This window comes from Monodelphis domestica, chromosome X (genome assembly GCF_027887165.1).
Source record: "Monodelphis domestica isolate mMonDom1 chromosome X, mMonDom1.pri, whole genome shotgun sequence".
NCBI classification, from domain to species: domain Eukaryota; kingdom Metazoa; phylum Chordata; class Mammalia; order Didelphimorphia; family Didelphidae; genus Monodelphis; species Monodelphis domestica.
The window spans coordinates 2610271-2630872 of record NC_077235.1 but is presented as its reverse complement, the minus strand read 5'-3'; the positions used below and the strand labels follow the sequence as shown (position 1 = coordinate 2630872).

At 52.1% G+C, this 20602-nt stretch overlaps 2 protein-coding genes across 14 annotated transcripts in view; both read right to left on the bottom strand.

Annotated features, from left to right (window-relative positions):
* Positions 1 to 20602, bottom strand: part of LOC100013374 (non-POU domain-containing octamer-binding protein) — a 109172-nt gene that overhangs the window by 44631 nt on the left and 43939 nt on the right. The gene's annotated exons all lie outside the window — the stretch shown is intronic.
* GJB1 (gap junction protein beta 1) lies at positions 1483 to 11136 on the bottom strand. 10 transcript variants are annotated; one of them, XM_007507590.2, is made up of 2 exons: positions 10988 to 11136; positions 1483 to 2828 (listed from the first exon to the last, which is right to left on the bottom strand). In XM_007507590.2, the coding sequence occupies exon 2, from the start codon at positions 2810 to 2812 to the stop codon at positions 1961 to 1963; it is 852 nt and encodes a 283-aa protein (XP_007507652.1). In that variant the 5' UTR covers positions 2813 to 2828; positions 10988 to 11136; the 3' UTR covers positions 1483 to 1960. The 10 variants fall into 10 exon arrangements, with proteins under 10 accessions (XP_007507652.1, XP_007507654.1, XP_016282291.1 ...); XM_007507592.2 differs by lacking the exon at positions 10988 to 11136 and adding an exon at positions 10049 to 10071; XM_016426805.2 differs by lacking the exon at positions 10988 to 11136 and adding an exon at positions 9643 to 9787.

Genomic DNA, 20602 nt, shown 5'->3' with positions numbered 1-20602 from the left:
TCTGGAAGTCACTGAAAAGCGAGATTTCTGGGAGCAGGACCCCCAAAGGATCTGGAGGCAGTCCCAGAGAAGGGACTAGGAAGGACCTCTATCATTCTGTGGAGGACCCTTAGAGAGCTGCTGATCACCGAATGAATGAATGAATGAATGAATGAATGATGCGCTGTGGTGGTTTAAGGAAGGAGACCCATAGCTAGGTTAATAGAGTCTACCTTGTTTCTGGGAGACCTTCATTCATCTGTGAAGGAGTTTCCCACCCCCACCCCACCATAGAGCCAGAAGCCCTTTTTGGAATCCTGGTTCAGCTGCCTGCTCCCAGGGTGACCCTGGCTAAGTCACCTCCTCCTTGGTATTTCTTCTACCTCTAAAATCCCATCACCTTAATGGAGAGGAAAGTCTATGAGCAGCAAAGACATACAGGGAACCTTCCCTTGAGGAAGAGGAAGAGAATGAGGACCTACTTACTCTGTGCCATTTGACTTTGCAAAAAGCCTGGGAGGTAGGTGCAATTATTATCCCCATTTTACAGCTGAGGACCCTGAGAGAAATACCCAGGTCACACTGCTAATAAACTTCCATGGTCAGATTTGAACTCAGGTCTTGACTTCAGTGCCATCTAACTGCCTGTGAGGAGCGTCCTTTCCCTTTTCCTCACATTTGGGATGCCAACAGATACAAATTAAGGTTCAAACTTTCTCCCAAACTTTCTTCAGAAGACAATAGAAAGAGCCCTGCATTTGGAGGGAATGGCCCTGGGTTCAAGTTTTGGTGCTCTTTGGGGCAAGTTGCTTACCTCCATGGGCCTCAGTTTCCTTGTCTACAAAATGAGGCAGGGTGGAGAGGGGAGAGGATTGGACTAGCTGGGCTGGGAGGTCCCTTTCCAACATCAGAGCTGAGATCCAGGAACCCAGAGCTCAGGCTTCCTCTTGACTCCTGACACTTGGAGGAGGGAGGTGTGAAGGGGAATGAGCTCAGAGGTGGGTGGTGTCTCCAGGGGGTGGGGAGAAAGGTCATTCTCCCCCACAGTGAGAATTGAAGAAAAGAAACCACCAGATAGAGTCTGGAGGGGACCAGGAGAGGCAGTCTGCCACACATGGGTGCAGTACCTTGTGGCGGCAGGGTTTAGGTGATTCTCTGCAGGGCCTGGTTCAGTCAGAATTGCCCATTCAGGGGTGCAGGGTGGGGTGCCGGGGGCCTGAGCCAAGGGAAGGCTAGAAAAGCTGGCTGCCTGGGGGACAGGGCCTGGGGCCACCCTTCCCAAGCTTGGCCAAGCTCTGCCTTAGTCGAGGCCTCCAGACCGGAGGTTTAGAGTAGAAGTCTGACTGCCTGCAAAGACAGGCTTCCGGGTTCTGTGGAAGCTGGGCGACCCCCTCTTCCTAGGCTCTCGGCCTTGCCCCTTTCCTTGTCAAGTAGGCAAGGGTGAGAGCAGCTCAGCTAGGGGAAGTAGGCAGAGGCCGCAGAGGAAAGAACTGGACAAAAGCACAAGGCCCAGCCACGTTTATTGTCAAATCCTGTTTTATGTGTCACATCACAGGCCCAAGCCCAGGTCCCTAGAATCAAAGGCACCACCCACCCATTGGCCCGCCTGCCCCCCCCCCCATCAGATGGAATCAGACCCTTCTTCTTCCCAGCCATCCAAGCCCTTCCCAGGGGCCAGCAGCAATCCCCAGCCCACTGGCAGGATCCCCAAAGGTTATCCCAGTTAAGGTTAGTGTCATCAATGTTGTTGGGGCCACCCCCACCCCCATCTCCAGAAGTACCCGGTGGTCCCCTGGAGAGGAGCAGAGATTAGAAAGGGGGAGGAGAAATGGCAAGAAGTACACCTTCCCGTGGCCCCTCAAGCTCGGGGAGGAGGAGGGGGTGGGATCTGTCCCTTGGCCACCCCTTCTTTGGGATGCCCCAGGCTGGAGGGAAGGGATGGGTGCTTGGGCACCCAGGACAGGCTGGAGCCAGGCCCTCCTCAACAGGCAGAGCAGCGGTCACTCTTCTCAGTGAGGCCAGCTCCAGTGCCCGGGCTGCGCCGCAGTATGTCTTTGAGGGAGCCATCTTGGTCACTGAGCAGCTTGTTGATCTCGTTCTGTTTGCACTCGTGGGACAGCCGGTGGCCAAATCCCGAACCCTTGCGTGAGGGTGGGTTGGAGCGGTGCTGGGCCCGCCTGGCACAGGCACGGACAACGAGGTACACCAGCTCTGCCACGTTGAGCACAATGCAGATGCCTGAGGCAGCCAGCATGAAGACGGTGAAGACGGTCTTCTCAGTGGGCCGTGACACGAAGCAGTCCACCACATTGGGGCAAGGGTAGCTGTCACACTTGACCAGGCGCACCATGGCGTAGCCTGGGTAGAGCAGGTAGAAGACATACATGAAGACAGCCTCAAAGAGCAGGCGAAAGAGCACACTGATGACATAGGTCCACCACAGTGTGCCTGAGATGTGCACCTTGTGCCGTTTGACCTCTTCCAGGCTCAGGGGGTCCCCGTGGCCCTCAAGTCGCAACAGCTTCTTCTCCATATGCTGCTGGTGGGCCACATGCATGGCCACAAGCAGGGCCGGTGTGGACACCAGGATGAGCTGCAGGGCCCACAGGCGCACGTGGGAGATGGGAAAGAAGTGGTCATAGCACACACTGTTACAGCCAGGCTGCATGGTGTTGCAGATGAAGGAGGACTTCTCATCTCCCCACACGCTCTCAGCGGCCACCACCAGCACCATGATGCGAAAGATGAAGATGACTGAGAGCCAGACGCGCCCGATGGCGGTAGAGTGCCGGTTTACACCACTGAGTAAGGCGTACAGGCCTGTCCAGTTCATCCTGCCTCACTTGCACCTGGAAAGACAGCCCCCCACCACCCCCAAAACAGCTTGAGCAAGTCACATCCCCTCTCTGGATTGCCTCAGTTTCCTTTGCTGTCAAATGAGGAGGTTGGGTTAAATGACCCTCACGGCTCCCCTGCCAGCTTGAAATCCTGGATGGTTCTATAGCTTCTGCCCTCTGCAAGAAGCCAGAGGTTGTTTGAAAAAGTGGGGTTCCCCCAGGCCTTCCCATAATCTCACCTCCTTTCCCTCAACTCCCTTCTCTCTCCTTCCTCTTCCCTCTTCCCTGTTTGTGATCCCCACTCAGCCCCCTAGGCTCTGTCTCCCTAGGGCAGCCTTCGCTCTCTGATGCCCAGTTGGCCCTCTCCCATTCCTCTTCTCCTTCCAGTTCTCTGATCCCCATCCCCTCATGATGCCCCCCCTACATATTACCTTGGGGAGTGCCTATCCCAGAGGCCACCCGGACAGGTCCCCTATGGTTTCATACCCGTGCTGGGGGAGTGATCCCTGGGTCCGCGCCTGCGTCCCAGTTCCCCACTGCCCGGTGCTCGGGAGTCATATGCTGCCTTATACCCAGTGCATACACAATAGGAGCTTTGTGGGGCTCTGAACAACGCCCTTTAGAATTCAGATCAAACGCCCTGACTTCCGCCCACCCTGGACACAGAGCACTTGTGTCCCAGCGCCGGACACCCAGCCTGCACCCACCTGTTCTGTGCCCGCCCGGTCCATCCCCACACCCGCCATGAAGCCATGGGGGAAGGGGAGGTGGAACCAGAGGACCTTGGGGCAGAGACAGAAGCTGGACAGGAGAAGAGATTGGGAAGTCAAACCCCACCCCCACCCATTACCAGGATTTCCTTGGTGGCTCAGGGCCCGTCTTCTGGACTCACTCCTGTATACTTGCCCCAGTGACAGCTTTAGGCAACACCGAAGTTCCCCTAGGCCAGGCAGAGCTGGGCTTTCTCCCTCTCAGATAGATCAGTGGTGTCCCCAAAGCCCCCTTTCTTTCCCTTCTCTCTCAGCTGAGTGGCAATGCTCCAGCCTTTTAAGCCAGGAGGACACCCATACTAAGCCTCCAGGAGCACAGGGGTACAGATTTTATGAGAGATGGAGAAACAGAGGCCAGAGGCATCACCAGGGTCAGCGTGGTAGGCAGAGGCAAATCCCAAAGTGGGGTCACTCAGCACCTTGGAAGAACTGCCCGGGGCAAGTAGAGGGCAGAGAAAGGAAGTGGCTCAGTGGGCTCTTCTACCCCTAAGCCTCTGGAGATGTGAGGCCTCTCTGGCAGCTTGGGAACACCCAGTCCACCCTCCCAATCAACTTGTTGACCTGAAACGTCTGCCCTAGATAAAAGAACAGTTCGTTCTGTCCCTACCTGCCTCTTGCAACCTCAGGCCAGTCACCCGAGGGACAAGGCTCCCCCAGGCCCCTGACACAAGCTCTGTTCATCCCCTCCCTTTCTTGTCACTATGAATCAGCAGCCAAGGACTCTGGGTCAGATGGAAATGGGGGGGCACCGAAAATAAGTACAGGGCCAACTTCCCACTGCCCCTGCCTGGCCCTCAGCAGACACCTTGCCTGGTTCTGTGCTCCGTAATCAGAGAGGGATGGGGAGGCTTAGGGAGAGGCCCTAGGGCCCTAGGAAGATGCTGGGAAATGGCATAACTGGGGCAAGAAGTGAAGACTTATTCAGCCTGGAAAAGAAAAAAAAGCCTTCCTTCTTGCTTAGAAAGTGAGCTGACCAACACAAGCTTGGGGGACTTATGCCCACATCCTGGCTCTGACTCTGCCACTGACAAACTGAGTCACCTCAGGGAACTCTTATTACAGTGTAATGTTGCCCAGAATCAGGCTAGGATAGCCCTAGAGAACTGACCTCAGAGTCAAGAGGATAGACGTGAGTTCAAGTCTCAACACCCTCCACCCAGGAGATTCAGATGGGCCGCTGGTCTCAGGAACTCCCCACAGAGATGAATCTACCAGTGCCAACCAAAATACGCATCACCCAACTGCCATCAGGCAAGAAATCTGGAGTCATCTCTACTGCTCCATGGACCATTTTGAGTCTAGTAGGAGAGTCTTGATTTTTTGTTTACATTATGAACCCCTTGGAAGGCCCCGGGACTTGGTAGGGAAAGGGCGGTGCTGGACCTAGGAAGACCTAGGTTCCAATTCCTCCTCTGACACACACAGCCCTGTGATCCTGGGCAAATCACAATCTCTCAAGCAGCCTGCAGCCCTCAAGGAGAGCTGGAAGTCACAGATGGAAGGAAGTCAGGGACAAATTGCCTAGCTGCACAGGGGGAGGGAATTTTCCCATTGGGATCTCCCTACACGGATGGAGAAAATCATAGGTCTGGACCTCCTCCCTTATAGTAGCAGTCATTGTTACAGTTATAGTAGTAGTAGTAGTTAGTAGAATTTGTCTAGTATGAACAAAGTCTGAACACTGATTTTTCTGTTACGTGTGTGCTTTCGGCCTTTGCAACAGACACTGTCTCAACCTCTTCCATTTCAGTTTCTCCTTCTTGCCACGTGGAAAAGGTAGGGGGGGGGGAGAGACAGAGAGACAGAGACAGAGACAGAGCGTGAGAGAGAGAGAAAGAGAGAGAGAGACAGACAGACAGAGACAGAGACAGAGAGACAGAGCGTGAGAGAGAGAGAGAGAAAGAGAGAGACAGACAGAGACAAAGAGAGGGAGAGGGAGGGAGAGAGAGAGACAGAGACAGACAGAGACAGAGAGACAAAGAGAGAGACAGAGAGAGAGACAGGCAGAGACAGACAGACAGATATACAGGCAGGCAGGCAGGCAGACAGGCAGAGAGGCAGAGGGAGAGAGACAGAGACAGACAGAAAGAGATAGACAGACAGACAGGCAGAGACAGACAGACAGATATACAGGCAGGCAGGCAGACAGGCAGAGAGGCAGAGGGAGAGAGACAGAGACAGACAGAAAGAGATAGACAGACAGACAGGCAGAGACAGACAGAGAGAGACAGGGCGGGGAGAGGGATGGAGTGGAAGAGAGAGGAACGGAGGGAGGGAGAGAGGGAGAGAGAGCAAGCAGTGATTCTACTTGGGAACAGATGCCCTGTGTCAAGGAGTCATATTGTTGGGTCCCTGGTTTCATCTGGTCTTGTTGCACATGGTCCAAACCTCTCAGAGAGTCGTTTCAGAAATCAGAGGCCCCATCTTCCTTAATAGCTAGAGGACCCCAGTTGTAAAACAAGAAAGGGCTCATAGCACGGTCCCCACCTTCTATGGAGTAGAAAACGGAGATCCAGAGTGGGGCAGGGATTTGTCCAGAGTCTCAAGAGCAGTAAGCAGCAGAACTGGGAATACTTGATTTGGGGTGGTATGTGTCTGCTTTTCCTATTAGCAGACACTTCCAAGTAGCATAATAGTAAGTAATGACAGTGCAGTGGGGACTTACATAGCTCCTCTCAAAGAGTTGTAAAACACTTCATGAATATTATCTCATTTGATCCTCACAGCAACCCAAAGAGACAGGTGCTGTTATTATCCCCATTTTACAGATAAGGAAAATGAGGGAAACAAGTGAAGTAGTACTGTGTGACCCTGGGCAAGTCACTTAAGCCCCATGCCCAGCCCTTAGCACTCATCTGTCTTGGGACCAATACTTGGTATTGATTCTAAGAAGGAAGGTGAGGGTTGAAAAGAAGTGAAGTCAGTTGTTCAGGGTCACACAGTTGCCAAGTGTCTGAGGTTGGCTCTCTTCAGTGGACCACCTAGCTGCCGCCTCAAATGTGGGTTGCCTTCTCCCTCTGCCCCCAACCCAAGACTCAGTTGGTGGCTTCCCTTTCTCTGAAGGCTTTCAAGCAGGGAGACCTCCCTTGTGGAGGTGGGAAGTCTGGGCTAAGGGCACCTGAAGTCCCTTTGGAATGGGAGATTAGGAGATCTTGCAGAGGTTTCTTCCCAGTGGGGGGGGGGAAGGTCTCAACAAAGTGAGAATTGGGGGGTCTGGATGCTTGCTAAGGTCCTTTCTAGCTCCGTTGGTCTTAAGGGCGGTCAGAGAGCTGCTAAGTGAGGGAGCCCAACTTTGGGGCACCAAGCTCCTTCCTTCCAGGAGCCCACACCGCCTCCCTGGGAACCCTGGCATTCTCTGAGGGGCAAATCGGCAGAACGTCTTGAGCCTCTGCCAGGTCCCCGAGGATGGGGCAGAAATTGTTGGCGGAGGGAGGAGGGTAGGGTGGTGCCTAGCTTCAGGACCAGATGATCGGGAAGGCTGGGAAACCTTCCTCCTCGGGAGCCTTTAGGAAAAAGGGGACTCATTTGATGGCCGCTTGGGAATCTAAGTGGAAGCCCTCCAGTCTTCACCCTGGGCCCCTGGACTTGTCCTTCTCCCTGCTTTGACCTCAGCCCAGAGGGAGGCCAAGTCCGAGCTCTCTGCCTGCCGTGTCTCCTACCTGCGGCAAAGGTGCACCCTTCAGCGATGCTCTTGGAGCTGTCCAATGCTGACCCCCTGACTGAGGCTCTCGGGAAGCGGAAGGCTGGCTTCTCTGTATGGGATGTAAGCCTCTGTATGGGATGCCAATGACTCCCGGCCGGCCGCGCCTGGCTGGCCCCTCAGTGGCAGCTGCCCTCGCCACCAGCCCCAGCCGCAGCCGCCGCAGCAGCAGCAGCAGCAGCAGCAGCAGCAGCAGCAGTTCTCCAACTTTCTTTTGGGAGTCTGGCAACTTCCAGGCCCTCAGGGGGAGGGACTCGGTTTTGAAATCCAGACTGGTTGAGTGACATTTGCTATCAGTCTGTTTTGGTGTTGCTTCCGGCAGGGGGAGAGAAGGGGGCCGGAGAAAAGCCGGCATACTTGGGCTGGTCCGGGAGGAATCCAACAGGACCTCCCGTCCCCTCCCCCTCCCCGGCTGAAGCCCCACCCTCCAGAGGTCTGCTGATGGAAGGGGAGGAGGGCCACTCCGAACCTTCGGGGACTCCGGGCTGCCTTGGAGGCACTTCCAGTCTGGTTGAGCTACAACCTGCCTAGGCAGAGCCAGAAAACCGTGAAGCCTGCCTTCTTCCCCGGCAGCCGTCCTGGGAGTCCTGTGGAGCCCGCCACGAAAAGGGCTGGGGGAGAAGGCCCCGCGGAGCATTTTCTTTGACCCAAGAGTAAATAGAAGCTCGCGGAGGGATTTAGCTCTAGTCTATCCGGCTAGTTAGCCCTCGAGGCTCCTGGCTCCTCTAGCCCTCACTGCCCCGTGCAAACACTCAGCACAAATCACTCAATCTGGGCAGCGGATGAAAGCAAGAATAAGCCACGTCAGATCCCGGAGAGGGCAGAAAGAAGGCAGCGCGCCCCTGCTCTTCTTTGCTCCTTTCCCTGACCCGATGTCATGGGGGGGGGGGACATTAACACTTCCGACACTGGTAAGGTGGTGCCTGTGGCGCCGCGAAGCTGGCCCCCAATCAGCCCTGGAGCCGGAAACGGGCAACAGTGGCCTGAGTAGGAAGAGACCCTGAGCTACCTAGAGGGGGCTGAGCCGGGGAGGAGCACAGTTGGAGGGACTAGGGCAGGGAAGCTCAAATGGCATGTGGCTGGCTGCTGGAGAAGAGAAAGTATCATAAGCCCATTTCCTTTTTCCTTTATCTAATCGTAGGCGCTCATTCCACTCCCTGCTCCCGAAGGAATGGCAACACACCTCAAAACGCCATAGTTGGGGGAAAAGTGATTATTGGAAAATTGGGAGCCCTTTCAATTTGACTGCCCTAGAGCAAAGTTCCATCGGACTGCTCTAGTTATGGCTCTGTCCAGGGAAAACTGCAAGGCCTCCTTTTCTCTTTCACTCTGGGCATCTTTCTCCTAACTGGATGGCACTCGCCCCCACCCTTGCCCCTTGTCTCTGTCCCATTGGAAAAGAATTGGGTTCCTAGCTGCTCTTTTCTCAGATCCCTTCCTCACAGTGGAGCTTCCTATTGAATCTCTGAAGTAGGGACTTCTCTCTTTGACCTCCCCTAACAGAACCCTGAGTCAGGCCCAGTTGCCCCACTCCTGTCATGTGGCCTTACCTCTGGTTTGGAGCCCAGAGCCCTGCCTGACTTTCTGGTCGGCACTAGCTTGGCGCTCCTCCAGCCTTTGGTTCCATGCAAATGGCCAGATCCGGCCTGTGTGTAGGGCCTTAGTCCCATGGAGCCAAAAGAAGGCCTGCCCCTGCTCTCACAGAGTCTGCAGTTTGATAGGAGGAAATAACACTCCTGCTCACTTTCCTGCCTGACCTTCTCTCCTGGGCTCCTGTGGTCCCCAAATCTCAAAGAGTGTCTGTGCCAGCTCCTAGAACGGTTTACCTCCTCTGGCAAGCCTCCAGGCCCCAAATGCCTTGGCCTGAGCCTCCAAGTCCCACCAAACCCCCAAATCCCACCCCTACTCCAGGCTCTAGAAGGAGCCAAAAGTGGGTGCCTACTGGCCTCCCCTACCCCCACCCTTCCCATGAAGGCTGGATGCCTTGTTTGCCTTGGAAGCCAGCAGGGCAGGTAAATAGCCCCTGGCAGCACCCAGCTGTCACACTGAGCCCAAGTCCAGGAGGAACCTGCTCAGGTGGGCAAAGAGAATTGGCCAGGCTGAGCCCAAGGAACCTTCAGTTTGCCAGGCAGGAGGGGGGAATGCCTTTGAAGGGATGGATGCCCCTGTGCTTGGGGGAAGGGGAAGAGATTAAGGGGCCTGAGAAGAGGCAGCCCAGGGGAGCTCAGAGCCTCACCTCCATGTAAAGGAAGAGATCCTGTTGGCTGGACCCTGAGGCCAAGACATCACATGTGCTGCCCCCTCCCCCACCTACATAGTTGCCCAACCAACTTCACCCCCTCCCCACCCTCCTCACCTCCCTGGCACTGACACAGTGACTGTTGGTGCCCTTCCCCAGGGAATAGCTTCAGAGGAATCTGCCTGGTGCCACTCAATGCTGCCAGCCTGGCCCAGCCTAGCTCAGGGGAGGGCCGACAGAACCCTGGGCCAGGGGCAGATATGGCCCATAGCCCAGGAGGAACAGGACAAACATTAACCAGCCCCGCCTCCTCCAGAAGGGCCAGAACGATTGATTGAGTGACCCTGGCTCCTCCTGCCCAGGGCAGGAGCAAACTTTGGGTGCCTGTTGGGGCAGCATTGAGTGGCACCCACATGGACAACCTTCCCTGGCCCCTGGCCCATCTAGTGCCTTCAGACCTCCCACCTCCAAGCCTGGCTGCCTGTCCTCTTTGAATGTAAGCTGGCCTCATCCGCTTATTTACCTCCTGGACATCTCTGAGTGCAGAAGCCTTGGGCCTCAACTGCAGTTGCCCTGCTTCTGGAGACCTAAGTTCAGAGGCCTGGGTCCAGGGTCCAAGGCCTAGGAGGTGGGGATTGGACTGCAAAGCATGCTGTGAGCAGCATCTACCCTTACAAATCGTTAAGATAAATAGACTGTCAACCATTAACTGCCTGCTTAGCCCAGACCCAAGTGCCCCACTGCTACCCAGGGATTGAGAGTTGCACAAAAGCCCCCAAAGGCACCCAGAGCCAGGGAAGGCTGAATTTTCCATTCAGAGCCCTGACTCTCACTCTCCATTCCAACCCAGACTCCCACTGGAGCTGGGCTTGTGACTGGACCCTCTACTGGCCTCATTCAGGAACAGAGCAGAGTTCTGAAGGTCCAGCTATTCTCGGGGTGGGCTGCAGAAGGCAAGAAGCCCACCCAGTGACTGGCTTCAAAGGCCTGGATCCACATGCCTGCCAGCCCTGCTCTCCCTAAAGAAATGACTTGGGTAGGACGCCACAGTGAGCGTGTATAGCTGAGTGGAGGTGCCAAGTCCCAGAGCCTAGCCTTCCTACTCCAGGACTAGGGTTGTTCCCACTAGACCTTTATCTGATTCCATCCGGATGCATAGGCCTGGGCTCTGCTGGGCCACGAAGGGTATGAGAGAAAGGGAAGGAGTCAATGATCTTCCTGGGGATGTGAGATTGGGACCTCATTAGCGTGGGATACAGGCAGGAGGCTGGGGATTGGGGTCCAGGAGAGAGCTGGTGGGGGGCTTTTCTAATCTGCCCTCTGCCCCCCACAAATGGCCCATCCTCAGGAAGCAACGGGCAGCTGGCAGCGCCAGGGGAACTGGGTGCAGAGCCCAGAGAAGAGAAGCAGCTGGATCTCTTACTGCCCCCCTCACCCTCCCCATGCTCTGGAGCTTACTTACCCCAAGTGGCCAGGTGACCAAGAACACTCTGAGTTTCAGTTCTCTCATAGGCCAAATAATGACACCTACAGTGGCCCTCTCAAGAGGCTGCTGGGTGAAAGCCTGAGTGAGAAAGTGCCATGCTTCATATAGAATCCAATGGCAATGGCCTGGAGCTCAATCCCTCCACTGCCAGGCACCAAGATAGCTTTCTAGTAGACTCACTTCCCATGGCTCCATCTCAAACTATCCGGGCCCCAACCGAGCTGCTGCTCTTTGATCTTGGCTTGCCCTCTCCTACCTGCATGGACTTGCACACGCTGATGCCTAGCATGATGCTCTATAGACCATAAAGCCCTGCTGAGATTTTTGGCTTCTTTCAAGGCCCCCATCAGGGGCCACCTTTTCCACAAAGCCTTCCCTGGTTCTTCCTCTCCCAACCTAGAAGTGACACATCCCTCTTTGACTCTCTTCTCCCTCTGTCTGTCACCTTGACTATATATCACAATCTAACTTGGCATTCGGGTTAGTTATTTACTGGTATTTCTGATCTCTGTATCCTCAGCAAGGAGGCCAGGGCCTTGCTTGGAAAACACTTCTTTAACCTTTCTCCTCTCTCCGTCTCTGCCTCTCTCCTTCCTTCTTTTTATTTCCTCCTCCCTCCCTCCTTTTCTTGCTTCCTTGCTTATTTTCCCGCTTTCTTGAATGACTAGTAAACAATGTGTTGCCTACTGTACACGGAGATTCTGAGCATATCCACGATTAATAATATTCATGCCTTTTCGTGGCACTTTAAGGTTGACATCTGAAAAAATGTGACTTCTTATTTAAGTAGGGGAGGGGCGGCTGCTCAGGAAAGGTTTTAGGAAGCACTGAATCTTCAAAGATTGACTAGGCAGAAGGAGGAGCATGAGCAAAGGTCTGGAAGCAGAAAGGAACAGGAAGGCATGCTTGGCAGAATCCTGGGGTTTGAGGGTGGAAGTTGCCTTCGAAGCCATGGGGAACTTGGCCAAGGTCACCCAGGTAGAAATTAATTAGCAGGAAGGGAATCTGAACACAGGTCCTTTGACTCGCTTGCACCATGAGAACAATGAGTGAGTAGACCAGTTTTCCGGAATTAGGAGATTTCTGTTGGTGTGGGGAGGTGTGCAGAAGCAGGCTGGAAGCATAAGTTGGGGCAAGACTCGGAGGACTTTGAGTAATAGTCCAGGAAGCTTGTACTTTATCCTACAGATGATAACCTGAGCCAAGCTAGCTTCGTCAAGAACAGGTTGTACATTTCCAGAAATGACTGATGTAAACAAAAGGCATCAATAACCCTTCTTTTTGAAAATGAGAGCAGGTCATGCTTGACTTAGCCCATTTCCTTTTGTGACCAGATTACCAGCCTAGGAGGCCAGGGGCAAAGCTGGACAGTTTAGCTCTGAAGCATTTGCTCTAAGGAAGGCAGGGTGGTATGGTGGCTAGAGAGGCAGCTTGCAAACCAGGCAGCCTGGAGGCCTTGGCAGAGGAGGCAGCAGAGGAATGCAGATGAAAGTGGGCCATTGCTCACTTCAGACTCGTTGGCTTTTGATGGGGGCCGTGGGGGTGGTTGGTTTTGTCTGAGCATCCACAGCCAACACTGTGGAAATAGGTCTTGTGTGATAATACATGCATAACCCAGATCAGATTGCTCACCATCCCCGGGAGAGGGGAGACAATTGGGAAACGGAGGTGGGAAATGGTTGTTAGGTGTCACTGGCAAAATGGAAGATCTTGAACTCCCCCCAAAAGGAAGGGAGAAACAAACCAGGCAGCCCCAGGTGGGTTCAAGGAAGGCCCACCTCTGACCTGCCCCGTTGTCGGGCTCTGTCCGAGATTCTAAGTCTGACATCTAAGATGTCAACCTGCATTGGGACCTCTTCATGGAGCAACCTCTCCTGGCTCACCCACACTTCCTGGATGAAGTTTCATGACATTCTCCTGGTGAAGATGGCACTATGGGGGCTCTTAGACAGTGTACCCACAAGCCTCAGGATTGGTTGAATGACTAGTCTCCCAAAGTAGTCATCCTTAGGCCACTAGTGGCCCCCTCAACCAATGGGAGGGTGACAGCAAGCCCCATCGGAATGAACAGTGGGCTAGGGCAGGTCCCAAAGCGAATGTCCCATTGGGCCACACTCAAAGAGGCCCCCTTTCCTCCGTGCTCTGCCCTTTGCCCTAATCAGACCAAAGCTGGCCAATTTTAGGAAGGCCAGATAAGCTGGAAAGAGTCCAAAGGCCAGTCTAGAGTCCACTGGTTGAAGGCACCAGGGCCAGGTAGCCTGTTGCCAGCCCTCTCCCACCCCTGCCCCCACCCCCACCCGCACCTATGATAGCCATCTTTAAATATTTGAAGGGTGGTTTCTAGAAAGAAGAGGGATTAGCTTTGTTTGGTTGGGCCCCAGGGGGCAGAACCAGGAACAGCGGGAGATTGTGGAAAGACAGATCCTGCTGAAGAAGAGGCCAAACTGGCTCATGAGGAGGAGACCATTCTCTTCCTGCCCTGAGCTTCTGGGGATGTCCCCCCCCCAGCTTCAAGGGGGCAGCCAGGAGGCCTTGGAGCAATTGAGCTAATAAAGTGTAGGGTGGATGAGAGGGGAGAGGCCACAGGTGACGAGGACCTGAGCTCTGCAGAGATTGATTCAGCAGCAACAGGCAGCATGGCATCACAGAGACCTGGGCACTACTCCCCTCCATGCCTTTCATTTAGTCATTCCACAAATATTATTCCAGGGCGGCTGGATGGGCCTGAGGGATTCCAGGGTGGGGAGAGCCAGCAGGTAGCTGTAGGAAATATGGGATTGGAACTAGGAGAGGGAAGAGGAGAGGCCCTCAGCTGGAACCTCCCCCTATGCCCACATCTCCTTCTCAATTCATTCCAGTGGCTTATTGGGACCTCTAGAATCCACTCATACCGGAAGCCCTCCTAAGCTGACTCTGAGCTATTGACCACATTATTCCACTTCACACATTTCAGGTTCCAGCCAGTCTGAGGTACATGTCCTTCCTCATATACGACATGCCATCTCTCAGGCCCAGAATGGATTCTCTCCTCACCTTTGCTTCTCTGAATCCTTAGTTTCCTTTAAAACTCAGTTCATGTAGCACTTCCCACAGGAGGCCCAAGTGGATTCTCCCAGGTGTTAGCCTTCCTTGTCCTCCTCCCAAATCAACCCTGCTGGTCACATTTTTAAAAAATTTATTTAGAATGTTTTTCTGTGGTTACAGGATTCATGATTTCCCCATCCCCCTTCCCTCCCCCCTCCCGGAGCTGACAAGCAGTTCCACTGGGTTATCCATGTATCCATGTATTGTTCAAACCCTATTTCCATGTTACTCATATTTGCAGTAGAGTGATCTTTTAATGCCCAAACCCCAATCCTATCCACATCAAACCATGTGATAGATCTTATGCTTTTCTTCTGTGTTTCCGCTCCCACAGTTCTTTCTCTGGATGTGGATAGCGTTCTTTCTCATGAGTCCCTCCACTTCCTGGAGGTCCTTCCAGTTCACACAGAAAGGAGCAGAACCAGGAGAACATTGTACACAGAGACGGATACACTGTGGCACAATTGAATGTAATGGACTTCTCTACTAGCAGCAATGCAATGATCCAAAACTATTTGGAGGGACATGCTGGAGGCCTTCCTTTGGCTCTTGTCATATTTAGGGACTAATTCCAGTGCTTACCTGGGACCACTCATCTCTCATCCCTCAATCTCCTTTCCCGGTCATCCATGACCTTGGTTTTTCTTATTAACATCTTGTTAGATTCTACTGGCTAATCTAGTCTGCTCACCTCTTCCATTTTGTGAATGAGTTTGTCCCATTCCATTCACAGTAATTATGCCTTTTCCTCCAGCCTGTTGTCTTCTACTTCCCCCTCAGCCTGCTCTTTACAAAGAAGAGTGGGGTGAGGAATGAGTGTGTTTAGTACCAGTGCTCCAGCTTTGCTGTGATGAGCTTCTCTTCCCTGTAATCAGAGGCCAATCATGGATTCTTAATCTTGCTTACCTTTTAAACTCCTCTTTGAAGGGGAAACGACCTACTTGGGCCAAAATATTTATAGCCAGGCTCTGTGGTGGCAAAGAATCGGAAACTTAGGGGACGTCCATCCATTGGGGAAGGGCTGACCAAATCGTGGTACACAATTGTGGTGACGGGATACTATTGTGTTAGAAGAAATGAGAGGCAAGAGAAGTTCAGAAAGAACTGGAAAGACCTGCGGGAACTGATGCAGAGCGAAATAAGCAGAACCGGGAGAACACTGGACCCGGTAACAGCAATAATGGATGATGATCATCTGTGAAGATTTGGCTCCTCTCACAAGGCAGTGATCTGGGACAGTCCTGAAGGACAAAGAATGAATGCTCTCCACCTCCAGAGAAATAACTGTGGGAGTCTGATGGATGTGGATTAAAAGCCAATTATCTTTTGAATCTGTATTTGCAGTTCTCTTTTGGGGTTTTGGTTATGGATGAGTGTGCTCTTCCATGATGACCAATCTGGAGGTGGGTTTTACATGATAATGAAAAGAAAATAACAGATAAACTCCCCTTTGCAGTTTGTTTTGTTTATTACTGATCCCTTATTACTAATTCATATCTAGCTTACTTTGTACCCATCTAGTAAAAAGAAAGGGAATTTCTGAAGGTAACTCGGGTTTAGGCATTCAGGTGTTTACCCCACTAAAAGACCTAGGCAAGGGACAACAATGAAATGGCAAAACATTTAATTGGGACCAAAATGAGTAGTAGTAAAGTCACAGAAAACAATTGAGTCAAATTCCTAAGTGAGTGGTCTCATTCCGCTTCTCAAAGTTATCTAGAATTTTCATGGTACATAGTGCATTTTGCATTTACCTAATTTTTAAAAATATTTTTAAAAAATAAACATGAGAGGCCTTCTTGGTTCCAGTGGGTTAAAAAGCTCTAGAAATAATGAGTCATGAAATTAAATGAAGTGCAATTACAGCTCTACTAATATAAGACATTCTGGAAAGGTTGTTTAATAAGAATATTATACATATGCTCTGTAGCAATGTGACATTTCTTTTGCATTTTTCTTTTGGTTTCTGTTCTTTTGCTGGAGCACTTCATCTACTGCTTTATTCTATACCTATAAAGTAACCTGCAATCTCCATTGTTTATCTTAAATTTGTTATGAAATTGCCAATAATCGGGTATATATAATTTGTATCTGTATTTTTATTTTATTGCTTCATGTCCTTGTAAGTCATTCATAATTGACAGATGATTGTAGCCCTTGCCCAAGTATTTTTTCTAATAAAACAAAGCAAATCAAAGTTATCATCTATTTTCTTCTTCTGACCAGGTGATATGTAGTGTTCTCTCCCCCACAGCATCATTTCAGCTTTTCCCTTCCCAGATTGCCTTATAGGAGTATATTTTCCTAATGTATTCCTCTCCTTTTCCCCTTTTAATCTCATCTGTTCCTTCTGGATTAGACCCATTGCCATATTCCAGCCACGAGTCTTCTGTAATTAGTCTCTGAGATATGTTTAAAGTTGGTTTACATCTTTGCATTAAGGTCTCTAGTTCGTTTTATTTTGGCAGGTAGGTGATGATGCCACAGTGTACAGAGCACCAAATCTGGAGTTAGGGAAGCCCTGAGTTCATATTTGACCTCTGATACTTCCCAGCTTTATGACCCTGGGCAAGTCATTTAACTTCTGCCTGCCTCAGTTTCCTCATTCATGAAATAAGGATCATAATACTACCCACCTCCAAGAGTAATTGTGAAGACCAAATTATATCATATTTGTAGAGCACTTAGCACAGTGCCTGGCACATAGTAAGTGCTATATAGATGTTAGTTAGTCTTATTATCATCATGATTATTAGTCATGTGGCACAATTGCATCGAGTCACCTGAGATCAGGGGCAATATTACTACCCCTCTCCTTGGGTTTCCTGGCTCTGCCATGGACATTTTTCTCCTTGCTCCTGTCTGCGATACTTGGTTACGTACCTCTCCGCTCTGCATCTTTGATACTCCGAGTAGCCCAGGAGTTTTGCGTTCTGTTGGACTGTTTTCCTTAGTGATCCAGATGAAGGCATGAATGGCTTACTTATCAAAATTCACAGAGGGGGAAGCCAAGGCTCAGAGAGGTTGACTCAGAGAGTCACCCAGGTCTTGACAGGCTTGAATAACATAGGGCTAAATCTAATCAAGTGACATTCAATTGAGTGAAATGAAAAAATCCTATACTTTAGGCTCAAGAACTCAACTTCCCAAGAATCAAATGGGGGAAGCAAGGCCAGGGGTGGGGGTGGGGGAATGGGATAGCAGAGCGGGAGGCTTTGTGGATGACAAGCTTGCCACCTGTCTAAAGGGAGCTGTGGCAGCCATCAAGAGAACTCCCTTGATCTTCTGCTCCACTGAGATGGCTGCCATTCAGGGCTAGAGAGGGAACGGCTCCATTGGGCTTTGCCCTCCTCCTCAAACTACAGATCTCCCAGCCTTTTCGAGATCACTGACCTCAGCCACCCGAGGCCATGTCCACTTGGAGGATCACATCCTGTCCTGGCTGCTGTTTTAGGGAGGAAATGGACAAGCCGGAGAGTTAGAGTAGGCCAACCAGCAAAATCAGGGACCTGGAAACTATGTGCCCTATGAGAAAGGGTTCAAGGAACCAGGGATGGTTAGCCTGGGGAAAAGAAGGCTGCTGGGTCGTTGAAGGGTCATGTGACTGAGAGATTAAGCCTGTTCTGCTTGGCCTTGGAGGCCACTGGACTGAGGGCCAGAGGTTGCCATATAGCAGATTTGGTTAGAGGCAAGGAAAAGCTATCTCCAGACAGTCTGGGCCACCTTGGGAGAGAGGGAGCACCCTATCCCTGGCATCTTCCATAGAGTATGTGCTTGTGTACACCGGGGTTATAAGTCTAGGCTGGCTATAGGTCTCTGCTCTCCGGGGCCCTGTACCCTCCCTTTGTGCCTGCTGTATGTGTATAGCTGGATGGGGATGGGGGATGTGTGTCAAGGAATGCCAAACCTGGGAGCCTGGGGTGGGGCAGGCCTGGCCCTCCCTCTCTGTGTGCTGCTATCACTCAGGGCCTGGGCCTGGAGAGGGAAGCAAGCTCCACCCCCAGCTCTGAGGCAGGAGGCTGGCAGTTCTTCAGGCCTAGGCAGCATGGCAGCCCAGACCTGCTACTTTCCAGTTCTACCACAAGATGACACTAGACCCTGTCCACAGTTAAAAGAGGGAAAGAGGAAATGATCCGTGAGAACCCTGGAACTCCTCCAATTCTCTCCTCCTCCCTTCTCCCTTGACAGCAGGCAGGCCCAGCCTAGCCAGCCCCCAGGAGTCAAGAAAGCCTCCATCCACAGGCTGGGCCCAGCATCTGCTCTTGCACTTGGGCCTCCCTCGTGATACTCTGATACTCGAATGCAGCCCCGCCCTGCCTGGGGTTTGGGAAGCTGTCAGTTAGATGGCTGAAAGTGGTCAGGGTCCCCCAGAATGAGCCTGGCTCAAGTTCCAGTCCCCTGTGTCCCTAGGAACAAGTCTGGGGGGTGCCAGCATGGGGTTCTACAGAACGGCCACAACCAAGTGGCGCTTGCTCGGTGCCAAACAAAGGCCACAGCCAAATAGAGCTGGAGTTGGGCTTGTCTGACCTTGGATGAGGTCTCCTACTCCAAACCGTGTCCCCCACTGCTGCTCACCCCAAATACACTGCACTGGCCTGCCTCTTCCTGGCCACCCTCAGCTCTGACAGACAACCTCCCCACCTTTTAAGATCCACAGCTCCAATGCCATCCCCTCTGCCGCTGAATCTTCCCTAACCCTTTGGCCCCAAAGCGAGCTCTCCCTCCTCCAAGGGGGTGCACATTCAATTTGGTATTATTGCTGTTTGTGAATTCGTCATCCTCACCAGATTGGAAGCTCTCTGAGGGTGCAGACCATCTTTGCCCCACTCTTCGTGCTTTGGGGGAATGAGTTCTCAGTGTTCTGTGGGAGCCCAGGTGAACCCCCAGACTCCTTTGCAGTAGCCCAGAGATGGTCTAGGGAAGTGGTTCCCTCCAGCTGTTTTGCATACAGGGCACCAGAATGGAGTAGAGGGAATCCTGGGCTTGGAGCTCAAGGACTTGGGGCAGCACGATGAGGTCTTGGGCTCAGATCCCAGCTTTGCCTCTTGGCAAATGTGTTCGATCTTGGGCAATCCCCTTAGTCTCCTTGAGCCTCCTCCACAAAATGGGGTTGGATGATGGCGAGAGCCCCATGGTCTTTTGATTTTCTGCTGCTTACTAGCATAGATTTCAATTTCCTCATCTGTATGATGAAGCGCTAATGAAAGGTATTTGGCAAGAAGAGGGTGCAACTCACTCTTTGCCCATCTCTGATAGCCTCTGGTCTGGGCGAAGCCTGCTTTTCTGCATAGCAACACAAGGACTGCAGACTTCTCTTGGATCTAGGACTATCTTCTAGTCCCCTTGTCTGCACGCAGCTTGGGGTAGAAGGCACGCTGAGGAGGACAGTGATGAACAACCGGAATCCCCAGAAGCAAATCGTCCTGATTGGTCCCCCTGGCTCCAATCCCTCAGGTCCAAGTGATCTTGCACACTGATGCCAGTCAGCTCAACCTTCTGGTGTAAAGCAAAGCTCTGATCGAATGCAAGAACAGTCCCTGGCACAAGGTGGGTGCTCACTAATGTTTCTTTTCCTTAACGTGATATTCACAGCCTTGACTTCCCTTTCAGCTTTCCCTCCCGCTGTTCTTCCACACAAACCCTCCACTCAGTCAGACCAGTGTCACCACCCTCTAGGGAGGCGGGCCACGCCGTTCTGGCCTCTGTGTCTTTGTTCCTACTGCTTCCCCCACTTGACCCAATATGACCCATTATTCCATTCACTTCAAGGATGGCTAGATGTGCCCAAGGACCGCTACAACTCTGAGATTCTGAGTTCACCTTTCAAGAATGGCAAGCGCAGCTCAAGCCTTGCTGAAGTCGGGCTGCTTTCCTCAGATGAAGAGCTCACATTTTGATAGCCCTTTGAAGTTTTCAACAACCACGTGAGATAGGTGCTGCAAGTATTGTTAGCCCCATTTTGTAGATTAGGAAACTGAGGATCAGTGACACCCCTCTCCCTAGGAGCATGACAGCCAGGGCCCCCACTGTCATACCACATCCTTGGCTGGATAAGGTTCTCGGCATCCAGAGCCCAGGCCATCTGTGGCACTAATATCTCTCTTCTCAAGCCTAGGGGACATCCTGCTATCTGCTGGGAAGATCCAGACTGCCACATCAAAAATGACCTCAAGGGGAAATGAGGTGGCTCAGTGGATAGAGAGCCAAGCCTAGAGATGGGAGGTCTGGGGTTCCAATGGGACCTCGGACACTTCCTAGCTGGATGACCCTGAACAAGCCACTTACCCCATCATTGCCTAAGCCTTACAGTTCTTCTGCCTCAGAACCAATACACAATATCAATTCCAAGACAGAAAGTAAGGCTTAAAAAATAACCTCAAATGGCCATAGGGCCATCCCTCTGTCTCCACGTAAATAAGGCCCATATCCTTTCCTTTTGGTCTATCCCAGTGACTCACCCCTCTCACCACCAGCAAATGTTTGCCTTTGGTTTACATCTTGCCAGCT